General features: G+C 40.3%; 3 protein-coding genes across 3 annotated transcripts in view; 2 read left to right on the forward strand and 1 right to left on the reverse strand.

The window, feature by feature from the left end:
• Positions 1-4849: 4849 nt before the first annotated feature.
• Positions 4850-5170, forward strand: LOC140932196 (uncharacterized). Its single transcript, XM_073381836.1, has one exon. It carries the CDS (start codon positions 4850-4852, stop codon positions 5168-5170), a length of 321 nt encoding a protein of 106 aa, XP_073237937.1.
• A 176-nt stretch (positions 5171-5346) lies between these two features.
• LOC140932197 (uncharacterized) lies at positions 5347-5820 on the forward strand. The gene has a single exon (XM_073381837.1). It carries the CDS (start codon positions 5347-5349, stop codon positions 5818-5820), a length of 474 nt encoding a protein of 157 aa, XP_073237938.1.
• A 2434-nt stretch (positions 5821-8254) lies between these two features.
• Positions 8255-14064, reverse strand: part of LOC140932198 (uncharacterized) — a 51382-nt gene continuing 45572 nt past the window's right edge. The window contains exons 7-8 of the mRNA XM_073381838.1: positions 12358-12510; positions 8255-10432 (exon numbers count right to left, since the gene is read on the reverse strand). Coding sequence (XP_073237939.1) covers positions 9984-10432; positions 12358-12510 — 602 coding nt within the window. The 3' untranslated portion in view covers positions 8255-9983. The remainder of the gene's footprint in view (positions 10433-12357; positions 12511-14064) is intronic.

The raw sequence follows: 14064 nt of genomic DNA on the forward strand, positions 1-14064 counted from the left end.
CAAGTGTTTACTGTACTTTCAAGCATTTTCCGAAGTATATAGAACCTTTTTGTTGATTTTCAAGCATTAAAAAGACCTTTTACTTAAAGGAAAACCTTTTGACACTGGTGTAATTGTCATGAAATGCGCTGTTTTTTTGCCTTGAAATGCACGACCATCGCGTGACAACATGCTTTCGCTGCATTTGTGATCAAAGAGGCATTGCTTTCCCCAATCATCCTATTTCTACCCATTTTGGAAGTTCTTCATTAATATTTGTTCTTTTTGCCTTGGTTGTCATAGAAAAATTGACAGTCTTATCGGTATGGATTCTATTATTTTGTATTTTGTCAAGTAGATAAACTGACATGTTCTAAATTGTTCTAATTACACACTCAGTAAACGCGGGTATTGTTAACTCGCTAAAACTTACTTTTCCAGTTCTGCTTTAACGACATGAAGAAAGTTGTCAATGCAACTGAGCATCACTACCTCTAAGGGGCATTTTTAACTGCTCCGCTGCATTCTTGAGTCTCGTACATGACCTGCACGCCACGCACTATAATTTGTTTTGAACACGACAGTTGTCCCGCGCAAATATAATAAATACCCAGTCTTATCTAATTTATTCGACATGTAAGCACAATTAGCGATGGTAAAAAGGCCGGAGGTAAGGCTCCTATTAGGATATCATACTTGTGACACACAGTAACCGTCCTTAACCGTGGCCGCCAACCACATATAATAGCGATACATTTTCTGTAAACACCATGATTTCTTTCTCATTTAGGTGTAAGGTTTCTAATTTATGGCTAAATTTCTAAGTACATAATTAATGCATTCTAATTGTTTTCATGACACCTTTAGTCGTCACAAAGCTTTGAATAAGCACAACATCTGTGCAAAAAATCAATACCCTCCGACCTTACATTAACAAGTTACAGCGACTTGAACAATGACTGGCCTTCACAGACAACCCCGGACCAAACTGTTGGGACAATTCCATCTATTTTCTAACTTTTGCGCCCTACTCCTGTCTCCTCCAAAAAGAAAAAGTAAGCCCCCTCCCCACCCCTTATTCAGCATATCTAATAATGGCCATTCTTATATTAAGTTATGCTAGACTGATAGACATATTAGATTCTGCTAGCAGAATACTGCAATGCTGATCGTACTACCTGAAAATTAACTTTGCAGGACATAAACACGACACCGAAGTAGCCATAGCCATAGACAGCTGTTTCGCTATTATTGTAGCTCGTATGGCGTAACAACGGGATAAAACTCTGCTAAAAAATATCCGCGCACTCCGATTTAAGCCCTAACTTAGAACTCTCGGCCCCCACAGAATTACGTCATACAACGTGTCTCCTGGAGGGCAAGAGTCCAAGTGTCATGTTGATGTCTCGTAAAGAAAATATAAGGGACTGGCCAAAACCAACCTCAAACACACGGACAAACCATGCAAAAATTGCAGCATATCGGATCTATAAATAGATCTTTAGCCCCCAATACATAAAGTACAAAGGGATTGAAATCATTTTAAGGTCTGCCTCGCGGCTATATACGGGGAGATTTGTGTCGAGGTGGCTGTTAATTCGCAGTCTGCCTCACAGGCGGCGTCAGATTCCTGCTTGCAAAACGAGAAGAGAAAAGGCCCAGTTGCCCCATTGCTTTGTGTCAAAGCGAGGCTAAGTGCGGACTATTGATATGAAAAATATTTTATATTCTCATTCAAATAAAATTCATTTACACAAGAAAGTCAAGAAAGGTGTTGCACTTAGTCTCGTTTTGAAAGTGAGTGTTTTTGTAACTCGAAAGTGGCCTACGCGTCCCGAAATTGTTTCTGGGATCGTTAGTGGGGACACGCAGGTCCGCTATTGGCCAATTTTTCCTCTTCCCTAGGATTCTTAACAAAAGTTCACTCGGCCTGTTTCCTAGCTTTTCGTTTCTAAAGTGGCGAATTTGAGTTGAATTTTGCACAGTGGCAGATTCAGATACTCAAGTAAGTGAGGTCCATTTACCCGGACTCTAGCTACGGAAAGAGGGGGGCTCGGCTTGAAAAAAAAATTCTTTCTAGGCTCTTCTGGTTTCAGTTTGGCAAAAAAATAAAGATGGGGCCCGGGTCCCTGGACCGCTCCCCAAGATCTGCCATTTGTGTAATCAGGGAGACTTTTGCTTCATTGTTTTTGTTTTCCGATTATAGCTGTAGTCACCTTTAAACCCTAGAGGTAGCACCCTGTCGGTATTTTCCTTTTTTTTTATCAGTAGTTAGTTATTATGGGTTTACGTTCCCTTCTACGGTGTGTTTCTCCAGAATTGCCATGAGTGGTTGTTGTTTTCCATGTGCTTCAAGGTCACGGAAAATCCGGTTGAAAAGTAAATGGAACACGTCTTGTCGGGTCGTTCCACCATATCCAAAAGGACGGTTTTGCCGCTCGTATACTCACATATCGCGCTCGCTCGCTCGCAGGTTATCAAGCAAAAGAGAGACTGCTCACAGTCAAACCCCATTTAGATTCTGTCATGCAGACATGAATTTTTTTCCACTGGAGATGTAAACTGGAGTCAATAAAGATTTTACAAGGGTAATTTAGCCCTGCGAGCAGAGGTTTCTCTCTTGCAAGGCTTTTAACGCTTAAGAAGTCGTTCGCGTGGTTTGTCTGTCGCGTTGTTTGTATTTTTTACGCCCTGAAAAATCGAACTACACGATATATTGTAGTATAGTATAGTATAGCCATTGTTTTCACACTCTAAAGTCTATGATAGAGGTTAAAATTTTTAATTTATACTCGTAAAAGTTTCATTAAAATGACCCCTGTTGACAGACCATTCACAAACCCAGAAGTGTTGGGGTCACTGGGTGTCTGGGTCGGGTAACAATGTGCAAGCTATCAAGTCCAAAACCTCTGATTTACGAGATTATATATGCAGCACAGACATGGATATTTTTGCACTCACCGAAACCTGGTTAACAGAAAAAGATGTCGCTGCAAAATTGGAGTTTATGCCGACTGAGACACATAAGTTTGTACAGTAAGATCGGCTAGGGCGTCGCGGGGGAGGAACTGGGTTGTTAACATAGACGTAAAAAAGATCGATTCGGGAGAGAGAACTTCATTCGAGTTTTCCGAGTGGAGAGTCACGTATACGTCATTTAGGGCTAAGCTGATCATCATTTGTCGCCCTCCGTAATCTCAGGCACATTCAGTCACCCCTCGTGTATTCTTCGAGGAATTCAGTTCAAATCTCGAGTCAGTAATTTTGTCTCCAGAGCCGCTTATATTACCTGGTGACTTTAATTTTCATATGGATGTCGCAAGTGATGTGGACGCACGAGTATTTTCAAATTTACTAACGTCCATGGGTCTTAAACAGCATGTGACTTTACTAACACATATCAGTGGTCACACACTTGATCTATTGATTACTCGTGAGAATGATCCTGTCATCTGTATACCCTGCGTAGCATAGAGAGATTGGGGCGGGAGCAACTGGTTTTTATTTTTCTCGCGGCTTCGCCGCTCGTGCGCCCGGCTCGACAAAACCGCCATGCTACGCAGGCTATCATCTGTAGCGCTCCCGTGACTGACCTATATCTCTCAGATGATGCTTCTATGTTATGCACTCTGAGCTAGGCTCGCTTAAGCCTGGTCATGTTGTTAAGGAGATATCATATCGCAAGTTAAAGTCCATTGACTTTGATTCACTTCGCTCAGATCTTGAAAAGTCGAAATTGTGTACGAGGGACTTTTCTAATTTATGCGAGTTGACGTCGTTTTATAACTCCACGCTTTCATCCCTCCTTGAAAAGCACGCTCCTTCTCTGAAGAAGATGGTGATCAGTAGGCAACGCGTTCCCTGGTTTAACAGTGATATCAAGGAAGCAATTAGGGCGAGAAGAAGGGCTGAGAAAAAATGGCGTAACACTAATTTCCAGCAGGACCTTCCTGCTCTCAAGGTTGCAGGTAATCACACTACATATCTCATGAACAGTGCACGTCGTGATTACTTCTCTAATCTTTTCGCTGAGAACAGTTCGAACGAGAGAAATTTGTTTCGTACAACCAATTCATTGCTATTTGAGCCGACTGATGTTCCGTTTCCAGATCACATACCTCCCGATGATCTGGCTAATAATTTTGGCAACTATTTAGTACAGAAGATTGAACTTATCAATGACTCACTAGACGCCCTTCGGTCATCTGAGCCTCTTGACGGCGATGGCGATGCGTCCGCAGATAATATTAGCGCATGCGCAAACTGTGTTGATCCTGATCCGCGCGAATGTGTAGAGTTCCCAAACTTCAAGACCTTGACACAAGACCAAGTTTCTTTGATTATTGGAAAGGCAGCCATGAAATCTTGTCCTTTAGATCCTGCTCCTACATCTGTGGTTCTACAGGTTCTTGATGTGCTGTTACCGGTAATCACCTGTATGATCAACATGTCGTTTGAATCTGGTCTGTTCGCAGAGGAATGGAGGCAGGCCCCCGTATTGCCTACGTTAAAGAAGTGTGGTCTACACATCGCGCACAAAAACTTTCGTCCAGTAAGCAATCTCCCGTATGTCTCCAAGTTATCTGAAAGAGCAGGTGCTGATCAATAGTCCAGTTTCGAATTAATATAAACATTAGCGACACATTCATACTGGGTTAGCCTCGACGTAAAGTAAAATATTCAGAGATTCTAGCAAGTAAGTGTTTGAAATTTGAATATACACAATAGACAGAGTAATAAACAGGTCTTTTTCTCGTTGGAGTTTGTGAATATATTACTTCAGATTGAGGCTAAGGCTGTAAAAAATGCGTCTTCACTTCTTTAATTCAGCGGTCATAGCGAACTCGAAAATAGACTATTGATTGATCATATGACGATCAATGGTCTGCACCTTGAGCTACAGTCGGCCTACAAGAAACATCATAGTACTGAATCAGCCCTTTTAAAAGTGAAGAACGACATCTTATTGAATATGGATGGGCAGAAGGTGAGCTTGCTGGCTCTTTTAGATCTCAGCGCAGCTTTCGCTACTGTACGCCACGACATCTTGCTGGATCGGTTGAGGTCAAGACTTGGTGTGACTGACCAGGCACTCAACTGGTTTACATCTTACCTCTCCGACCGTACACAGCATGTTGCAGTTAATGGAGGGCTGTCAGATACCTTTCCGCTCGCGCAAGGGGTGCAGTAAGAGTCATGCCTTGGCCCGCTACTGTTAACAGTATACACCAGCGAACTATTCGACGTAGTGGGTCGACACTTGCCAAGCGTGCACTCTTACGCCGATGACACGCAATTGTAGTTGGCGTTCAGTCCAAACGTGCAGGGTGATGGCGCAAGTGCGGTAAACGCTATGTGTGTTACATCATGGATTTAAGAAAGTGGATGATTAGAGACCGACTTATGTTAAATGATGATAAGACTGAGTTTTTGCTTCTTGGTACCCAGCAACAGCTTGCTAAGGTTGACATTGATGGTGTTACTGTTTGTGAGTCTGTTGTGAACACAAAGCCGGTTGTCAAGAATCTAGGTTTCTGGTTTGATTCTCAACTTAGTATATCTACTCATATTAGCAAGCTCTGTAGCTCAGCTTTCTTTCATCTACATTACATCAGTCGTATTCGCAAGTTCCTAAGCCCCGGGGAAACTAAGTCCTTGGTGCATGCATTCGTTACTTCTCGCTTTGACTACTGCAATAGCCTTTTCTATGGTCTACCTGCCTCGCAGCTTAACAAGGTTCAGCGTGTTTTAAACACTGCAGCAAGGCTTGTTTGCTTCGCTCCGTGCTTCAGTTATATTACACCACTGATGTATGAGCTACATTGGCTTCCGTTAAAGTAGCGCATCCATTTTAAGATTTTGTTATCTACATTCAAGGCTATCCATGGTATAGCCCCTACATACATTCAGAACTTAGTTTCTTTGAAATCGCAAGGCACATATAACCTCAGATCGTCAGGTGGGATTTTGCTAGCATCGTCAACATTTAGAACTAAGGTCACACTAGGCGATAGGTTCGCGATATTCCAAACTTGCATACTTTTAAGAGCAATCTTAAGACGTACCTTTTCAAGTTTGCTTATGGTTGAATGAATTTTAATTGTTACATATCGATATTTTAGATTTTTGTTGCGGGAGTGTATATATTCTTATTGTTTTGCTTATTGTAAATAGGTTTTTAGTTTTTTTTCATGCTTTTATTACTAATGTAACGCACATTTGATCATTTTTATGAATACCTGCGCAATATAAGTAATTCAATTATTATTATTGTTATTATTATTATTATAACTAGTAGGAGTAATCGGAGTTAAGGAGAGCGCGTTCGATATGTTTGTTAGGCGTGCGGGTAACAGTTGAGGGGGAAGGGTGGATGGTTCTTGCGATAGATAAATATGATTATGGCATATTTTGAAGTAAGGGTTGCTGAAAGCGAAACCCCAGGGGGGGGGGGGGGGGGGTTACTCAACAAATTTTTATGCGGGGAGGCTCCGCCCTGAGGTCCAGCCCCTTACCCTTTTATATAACATTTTTCACGAAAAAGGTACCTCTTTCATATACCTTCTATTGACAAATGGTACCCCTTCCACATACCTTGTTTAGAACTTTGCACCCCTTTTAACTGCTGTAAATGCACTGTCGTTTAGATAGGAATCAATCACAAGAATAAAAGGTTTTCTCGCCTTTTTAAAGCCACATAATTCATCTGTTAGCCCTTTGATCCCTTTCACAGACTCAAATGACAGATTTCCCGACTCTTTCGTATGCTTCAACGAGTAAAATCCCTACCCTTTCATATATCCGAAGCCTGGAAAAGGTACCCCTTTCGGCAGGAGCCTTCCCGTACAGGCCATCATAGGGAGCAATAATTTTCTCTGTTATTTTTAAGAGCATTCAATCATCAACTTGTGGACAAAAAGGACTATACTGAATTTACTTTTTTAATCTTCCACATCTGAATTCAAATTTCGTACTAACCCTGAGTTATCTTAACCCGGCTTTGAACAACCCGGCCCAGGTACTGTTAAAAGGCAAACAGTTGACAACGTTTCAGATATAATTATTAATTTATTTATTGGGAATTCCACATGTAGACAATAACCGAAAAATACTATAAAGTGAAACCGTTACTCGCAAGTCTTCTTAACTTGTGTTGGTATTAAATACTCAAAACCGCATTTTTTGTGGTGAACGCTGGGGAACAATGAATTGTGTTTAAACACTGATTCACTTGCACTACGCCTCTCAATTTCACACGTTTCAAGGGAATCATCAAGGCCTTCAGTGGAATGTGTGTGCGGCTCACGTCAATACTTTTTCCAGTAATTTGGTCGAATGTGTTGATTTCAGTGACTTGAATGGCGTTACTGTGGGCTGGTTTATAAGTTTTTCCGAATAAATAACATAGAGCTAAAATGTTCGTTTGTCCGGTGCGTAAAATATCACAAGTCATCATGAAATGGCGCCGCCGAGCTTCACATCTCGGTAGATTTACTTTGTGGCACAACGGCCGCCGAGCTACAAAAGTCGGTAAATTTACTTTCAGGCACAACTTCCGCCGAGCTACACAACTCGGTATATTTACTTTGTGGAACAACGGCCGCCGAGCCAAACAACCCGGTTTGATGCATACAGCAGGAGTCGCACACATTTTTTAAAGACAGTGACGAACCATGCTGAAAAATGTGAGTTGAAGGCTTAATCCAAAGTAAAATTAACGGCAAACTTTTGAAAGATGAACGCTTTGGAAGATTCAACAAACACAGAACGATAGGAGACCTTCAGCAAACTATTGCAATGTGTACGCTTTACGAAGATTCAGCAAACTTTTAAAAGATGAACGCCTTACGAAGACAGAATAGCAGACCTCAGCGAACGTTTGAAAGAGGAGCGCCGTAAGCAGGCGCCTCATAGCGAGGCAAATGTGTGTCGACATAAATGCAATCTCAAAAAACCTCGCTTGTTAATTGCACAGAACACCCAACAATGCACAGAACACCCACCAGAAATTAGGGGTTGCGTTCTCGTACAATAGGTTATTGTTCCAGAACAAAAGTTAAGAGCCCTCTTATGTAACCTTGCTCTGGTGTCTCTTTTGAGGGGCTTTGGTATCCTGAGCTGTCCAAGGGACACTTCAATTTTGTTGTTGAAGACAAAATTAAATACGAGTAAAGTGACAAAATGTCTCCCGGTTTTCTGCCGCAAATTTTTACATTGTAGATGAGAGGTGAAGGAAAAACAACGACCGTTCTCTTCGTGTGTTTTATTTCAACTTTTCATCATTATATCCATTTTACAAATTAAAAATTTCAATAATCTACAAACAGCCTAACAATCGGCTGGTGTTTAGCCTAATTCTTATACGCTGATCTCAACTAAATAGCTAAATAAATACATCCAACACACTATTACTACAGCAATTGATTAAATAATTATCAAATTAAATAATAATAAAATTAAATAATAATAATAATAACTACAATAATTAATTAAATAATGAATAACTAAATACATACATTCGGCATGCTATTTCTACAGTAATTGAAATAAACAATTAGGTGATTAATTTCTTACAACGGGGAAAAACAAATGACATTTTTACTTATTATAATTGTTACTTTAAATTCTAATCCTTGCCTCTTTCATTACGAAAGTTTCGTCATTTTCTACTGTTTTTACATGATTATTCTCTCGTGTAGAACTGAAGCAAACTCCGGTATTCCAAAAAAACATTATGACTAGATCATCACCTTATGGCTTTGCCGTTCTCGGCAACCCAGACGCAGCTTTATCGGACGAAGGATTTTCGTGGGCTAAAATTTGAAACTAACATTCAACAATCATACGCTATTTTTTCGAATTTTTTAGGTGAGCACGAAGCGGACGTGGAGCGGGCGCGGCATTCCCCGTTGCGCGTGTCTCTCGCTGAAACGTGTTGATCATTCAGCTGAAAGCTGTTGAACTACGGTTTATTTTTCAAATTATGTTGTTGCCTCTGGTGAACAAATAAAGTAGTCCCGTTATAAGCTTTAAGTGAAATACAGTGACTTTATCAGCTCCACGTAAATTACCGGCACTTAATATACCTGCCGAATCCGGCAATGATTTAATAAAATCACAATTGGCAGGAAATAACCATGAAAGCCGACGTCCGTTTTCCTTCGCTCCCACCAAATTAGCTTCAGTTTGTTATGAGGAGAATACGATTGGGACCTCTTCAAGCGGCTGGAAATCAAGCCTAGAGATACACATGAAATCATCATTTACAGTCAATCTTGATTCTACCAAGAAACGACAAACCAGCTAACGGTCAGAGCGAGATTCAAACCCACTAGTCTGTCGTGAATGACACTTTGAAAGCAAGCTGGCAATTCTGGTGAGAGCTGTTCGTACTCATTTCTCATGGCGCTATTCATCATACTGTGAAACGATACTCGAAGCCTGTGGACTAAACTGCTAAAGACTGAGGCCATACATGTACAATGAATCGAAAGACTACTGAGCAGCACCTATTCAATTCTTAATCTTCAAGATTATCTATGACTCTTGAGTCTCCAGTGGGTAAAATCGTAAAGCGTTTACATTCTAATGAAAGCTACGGAGTAGTACTTTCCTATGGTGCTATTCAAATGCTGTATCGATGCGGTACAAGGTAATTCTAACTTGTGACGGCCTGCAAAGTAAAAAGGTGAGAGCTTTTGACTGATTTTTTGCAGTTGCCTGTTGTTAGTGGTGCTGAGCTTCCTTTATTTGGTTTATTATTACTTTTTGAGTCTGTGCACACATCTTAGTTCGAAAGTGCATGCATCTGCATGAACTTAAATGAACGCTTTTGAATACATTTGGAACTAACTGACGCATAAGCTGCTTCGATTCTAAACAGTCGGCCAACTACTTCTGCACTTGATCTATCGCTTAGGTCAAACTATGATTCGATATGATTGAACTGGCAATTAGTTATCTTAGAAACTAGCTTACATTACGAACATTTGTGATGAGGCTGATTAAGCAACTTTGGCCCCTGGGCCTTCTACCACATTTAACAACTTTTTCTCCCAATCCTGTTTTATCTTAAGCTTCGCAAAGTCAAGCAAATGCTTGTTTCTCAAAGCACCAGGCAACTTCTTTTTCTTTAACTTGTCGATCGCTACAAGAATAAGCGAAGAATCTCGGCTGTCTGCCTCCCTTTGGACAGCCATGTGCAGCTCTTCTCGACAGAAGTTGCTGGCGAGGTAGTTGTCGGACAAGACAATCAGAACTTTGCGACTGCCGTAGACGCTGTCTGCCATGTTTTGGACGATAGGCAGTCCCAACTCAAAGTCTCGGGTGTGAATGCTGTAGGATATTTTTTTGTTTTCGAGAATGGGAATCAGATTTTCATTGATCCAGGCCATATCTTTGGAGCTATAGCTGACGAAAAGCTGATGGCTCTTAACTCCGTTTTCAAAGTCATCTGCGAAACAAACAAACAACATTGTTTATTATATATTATTATGTGTTTTTTTTTTTAACAAATCGATTTTTTTTCCCGACATACTGACTGCATATTTCCACTGTTAGCACTTTCCTACGTATATATACGCCCCAGCTACTAGGATTCCTCCTCACGATTCGCCTTAAAACAATTTGAGATATATTTCATATAGTTATTAAATACTGAACAGGGGACTTAGGTGACCCTGGGAAATCGGGTATCTTGGTTTGGTGACTATCATTGATCATTTATTTCACAATACACAGGCCTACCAAGCAGTTTTTGTAACACTCTCCACTGTAAGATTATAAATGTAGTGGTGTAAATTGGATGTATAAAATGTGTGATAAGAATGTATCGCTATATATAAGAATACAAGCACTAAAAATAAATTAAGAGTGGCGTCAATAGCAGTTCTGACAGTTAGAATTACTAACCAGTTCCACTATGTTTGTTTATCTAATTCTAGATCTGAACGATGAGATATTTCTAATTTCTTTCGGAAGTCTAGACCGTAGGTATAGTCCGAAATGTCTCCGAATGTTTACCATATCTAACAGTGTTGAATCTGGATATTATTCTCAGTTCTTAAATTGTACCTCAGGGCCGAGTTGTTCAAAGATGGGTTAAGATAACCCAGGGTTAGTGCGAGATTTGAATTAAGATTTGAAAGCTTAAAAAGCATTTCAATTTTAATTTTTTTGTCTACAAGCTGATGATTGGAAGCTCAAAAAATATTAGAGAAAATTATCCGAGAAAAAACTTTTGAACACAAGAAAAAGAAACCTGGGTTAAATTTAACCCCGGTTTAAGCGCTAATCGGCCTTCGAACGATTGGGCCCAGGAACTTAGTTACAAATATGTAGGCAATAGACCCATATGATATTTGAACCGTAGTAATTGAAATATCTTGCAGTCGCCTGTTATGAAATGTGCTGAGATTGGATTTCCTTAACAGTTCATTATAAGTAAACGAGTTACTAGCTATTGAACAAAATACGGTGCGGCCTTTCCTGAAGCTTTTCTAATTTTCTCTCGTCTGATTCCCTGCAAAAGTCCCAGATAGTGGGACCGTGTTGGGTTAGGTAGTATGGCAGGGGCACCCCATTATGGTTTCCTCCTAAATACATTGAAAACACTTTTTAGGCTATCCAGAGTTCTAAAATGCATTCTAAGCGTCACTATAAACTTTGTATCTGTTCGGTCATCCTAGGGAAACTTGAGTCTTTCTGAAACTACAAGGGCGTGAGGGTTATTTTCCCGAAGATTTTAGGTGAAATTTGGCGTATAACGAAAGTGAGACGTTTTCTGGTTCTTAACGTCAAACTTTTGAATTCGAAAATTTTAGGTTTCCTTTTTTCTACAAAAAATAGCGTAACTCGGGAAGTAAAATGTGCAAATTCTTCGAAAATTGTACGTGAATGGAACGGTAATCTCGAAATTTTTAGTCGTCCTCAAGAAATAGAAAATTCTAGGCAATATTTGCTTCTCCGATCAACTAGTTTACAGAAAACAGTTGTGGGGTGCCTCTGGTATGGTAGCCTTACATATGTGTAATTTAGGTAATGTAGCATTCATAGGAATATGTAATATGTTTATAGAATTATGTAATTTAGGCATTGAAATTTTTTCCTGTCTTCTGTTGCAACGGATGGCAAGGATGGACATGGATTGAAATCTTAAACAGTTAAAACCAACATGTTTAAGTTTTGATGCTCTGCCCACAAAAATCGCCAAAAAAATATTATGGTTACTGCTCCCTGATAAAATTTGTGTGGAATCTTCTTCTTATCTCTAACTGAGTATTTTGTGAGGTATTAAGTAACGATCTCAGCCAAGTATCCTCGTGACAAAGCCCCTTTTAGTGATTTCCTTTAATTGATAATAATTGGATGTCATCTTACGTTTACACGCGCGGTATCCTTTGCCAAACTTTTTGCTAATAAAGTGATACGCCGTAAACACGATCAAAACAAGGCCAACTCCAGACGTTAAAATCGCAATCGCGAGAACCCACTTGTCAGCTGACTTGCTGTTACCCTGGCCGGTTATTGCTACTAGAAAGAAATTAGAAATCCAGATTCAGTTAAACGTGGTTATTAAACAAATGAGCGAATGTTTGGGTGATGCTCGATATGCCAAGTCAACGTATGCACTATTGTCTCGTTCTATTGTGTGAAGTCTATTGTGTTACTGTGTAAGGGATAACGATCGTTGTTGTGTTCTTTGTGACGTAACTCGAGACTTGCTATTCACTTGGTATATCGTGCACCAGCCGAATGTTTATCAGTACCGAGCCTTAATCTATCTAGCTAGCCTGCGACAAGGATTAGATTACTTACCAGTCAATTCCAAAACCTCCCACTTCCCAAGGGCATACCCCGGGCATTTTTCCGTACAGTGAGGGATTTGACCCAAAATGAGGCCCGCCCTGTCGGGCATTTTCTTTCGTGTCAAAATGCTGGTCAGCGTTTCGTTCAGCGTGTACATCACGTTCAAGGATTATTGACGTCATTGCTCCTATATTCACTGTTTTGTTGGAGTATTTGAGAGCCTTTGAAGCTACGTGCAAACGGACGCAACATTGTTGGCCAACAACTCCCAACATTGCGTCCGTTTGCACATAGCTTGAAAGAGCTCGTTAAATGTGGGCTTTCTGAAATGAACAATATTATTGGAATGAACAAATCTCCGTAAGACAGTTTTCCTAGACTTGAGATATTTCGGTTGTGTTTAGGAGGAAATTTAGATTTGAATAAACGGTTTGACGCATGGGGAAAATTTTTGACCATGAATAGTCGCTAATGGAGTAGGGGGGATTTGACACTTTTTGAAGGGCTAGCCGGTGGGGTATTTGACCATCTAAACTGCCAATATACAGGGGAATTTGACCAAAACCTTCAAAAAAAGTCAGATTCCCAGGGGTCTGTGCGGGGATATGGGTAGTTTTGTTATTGACTGGTACATTATCTCTGCGACTTGACGCAGGCTAATAGGGATCTTAAAGCCTGTTTTCCATATGATCGCTACGAACGCGACGATCGCTCTGATTGCTGCGATCGCTGAGAAAAAAAGTTCAGCTATCGCAGCGATCATAGCAATCATATGGAAACCTGACTTTTCAGAGTTCGCAGCGACAACGATCGCTGAGATAGAACCACCCTTTCATATAGTTTAACAAGTAAAATCCCTACCCTTTGATCGATCTAATGCCTGAAAACGGTACCCCCTTTTGAACCCCCCCCCCCCGTATATGCCATTACGGGGAGTATCCCCCTGGGATTAGACCTTTCCCCATTGTGCTCGTAAAATGTTGGAAAGTTACTCACTGGAATGCCAAAAAGTGCTACCTAAATTTCAAAAGTTGCCAGCTAAATTTCTTGATATTTTGATATAAACGTTAATTAAAAGCTTTATTTTTCGTTCTTCACAATAATTACTAACATCGGTCAACAAAAAAAAAATTAAAAAAGAAATTAAAAACATTGAAGTTTTCTATGAAATCGTTGACTTTTTCGTGTTTGATATGTGCTTTAACCCTGGGGCCATTAAACCTATATTTGGCTCAAAAGTTGCTCAGAAAGGCAAAATTTGCTCCAAACGCCAAAACT

Source organism: Porites lutea, chromosome 3 (genome assembly GCF_958299795.1).
Source record: "Porites lutea chromosome 3, jaPorLute2.1, whole genome shotgun sequence".
NCBI classification, from domain to species: Eukaryota; Metazoa; Cnidaria; class Anthozoa; order Scleractinia; family Poritidae; genus Porites; species Porites lutea.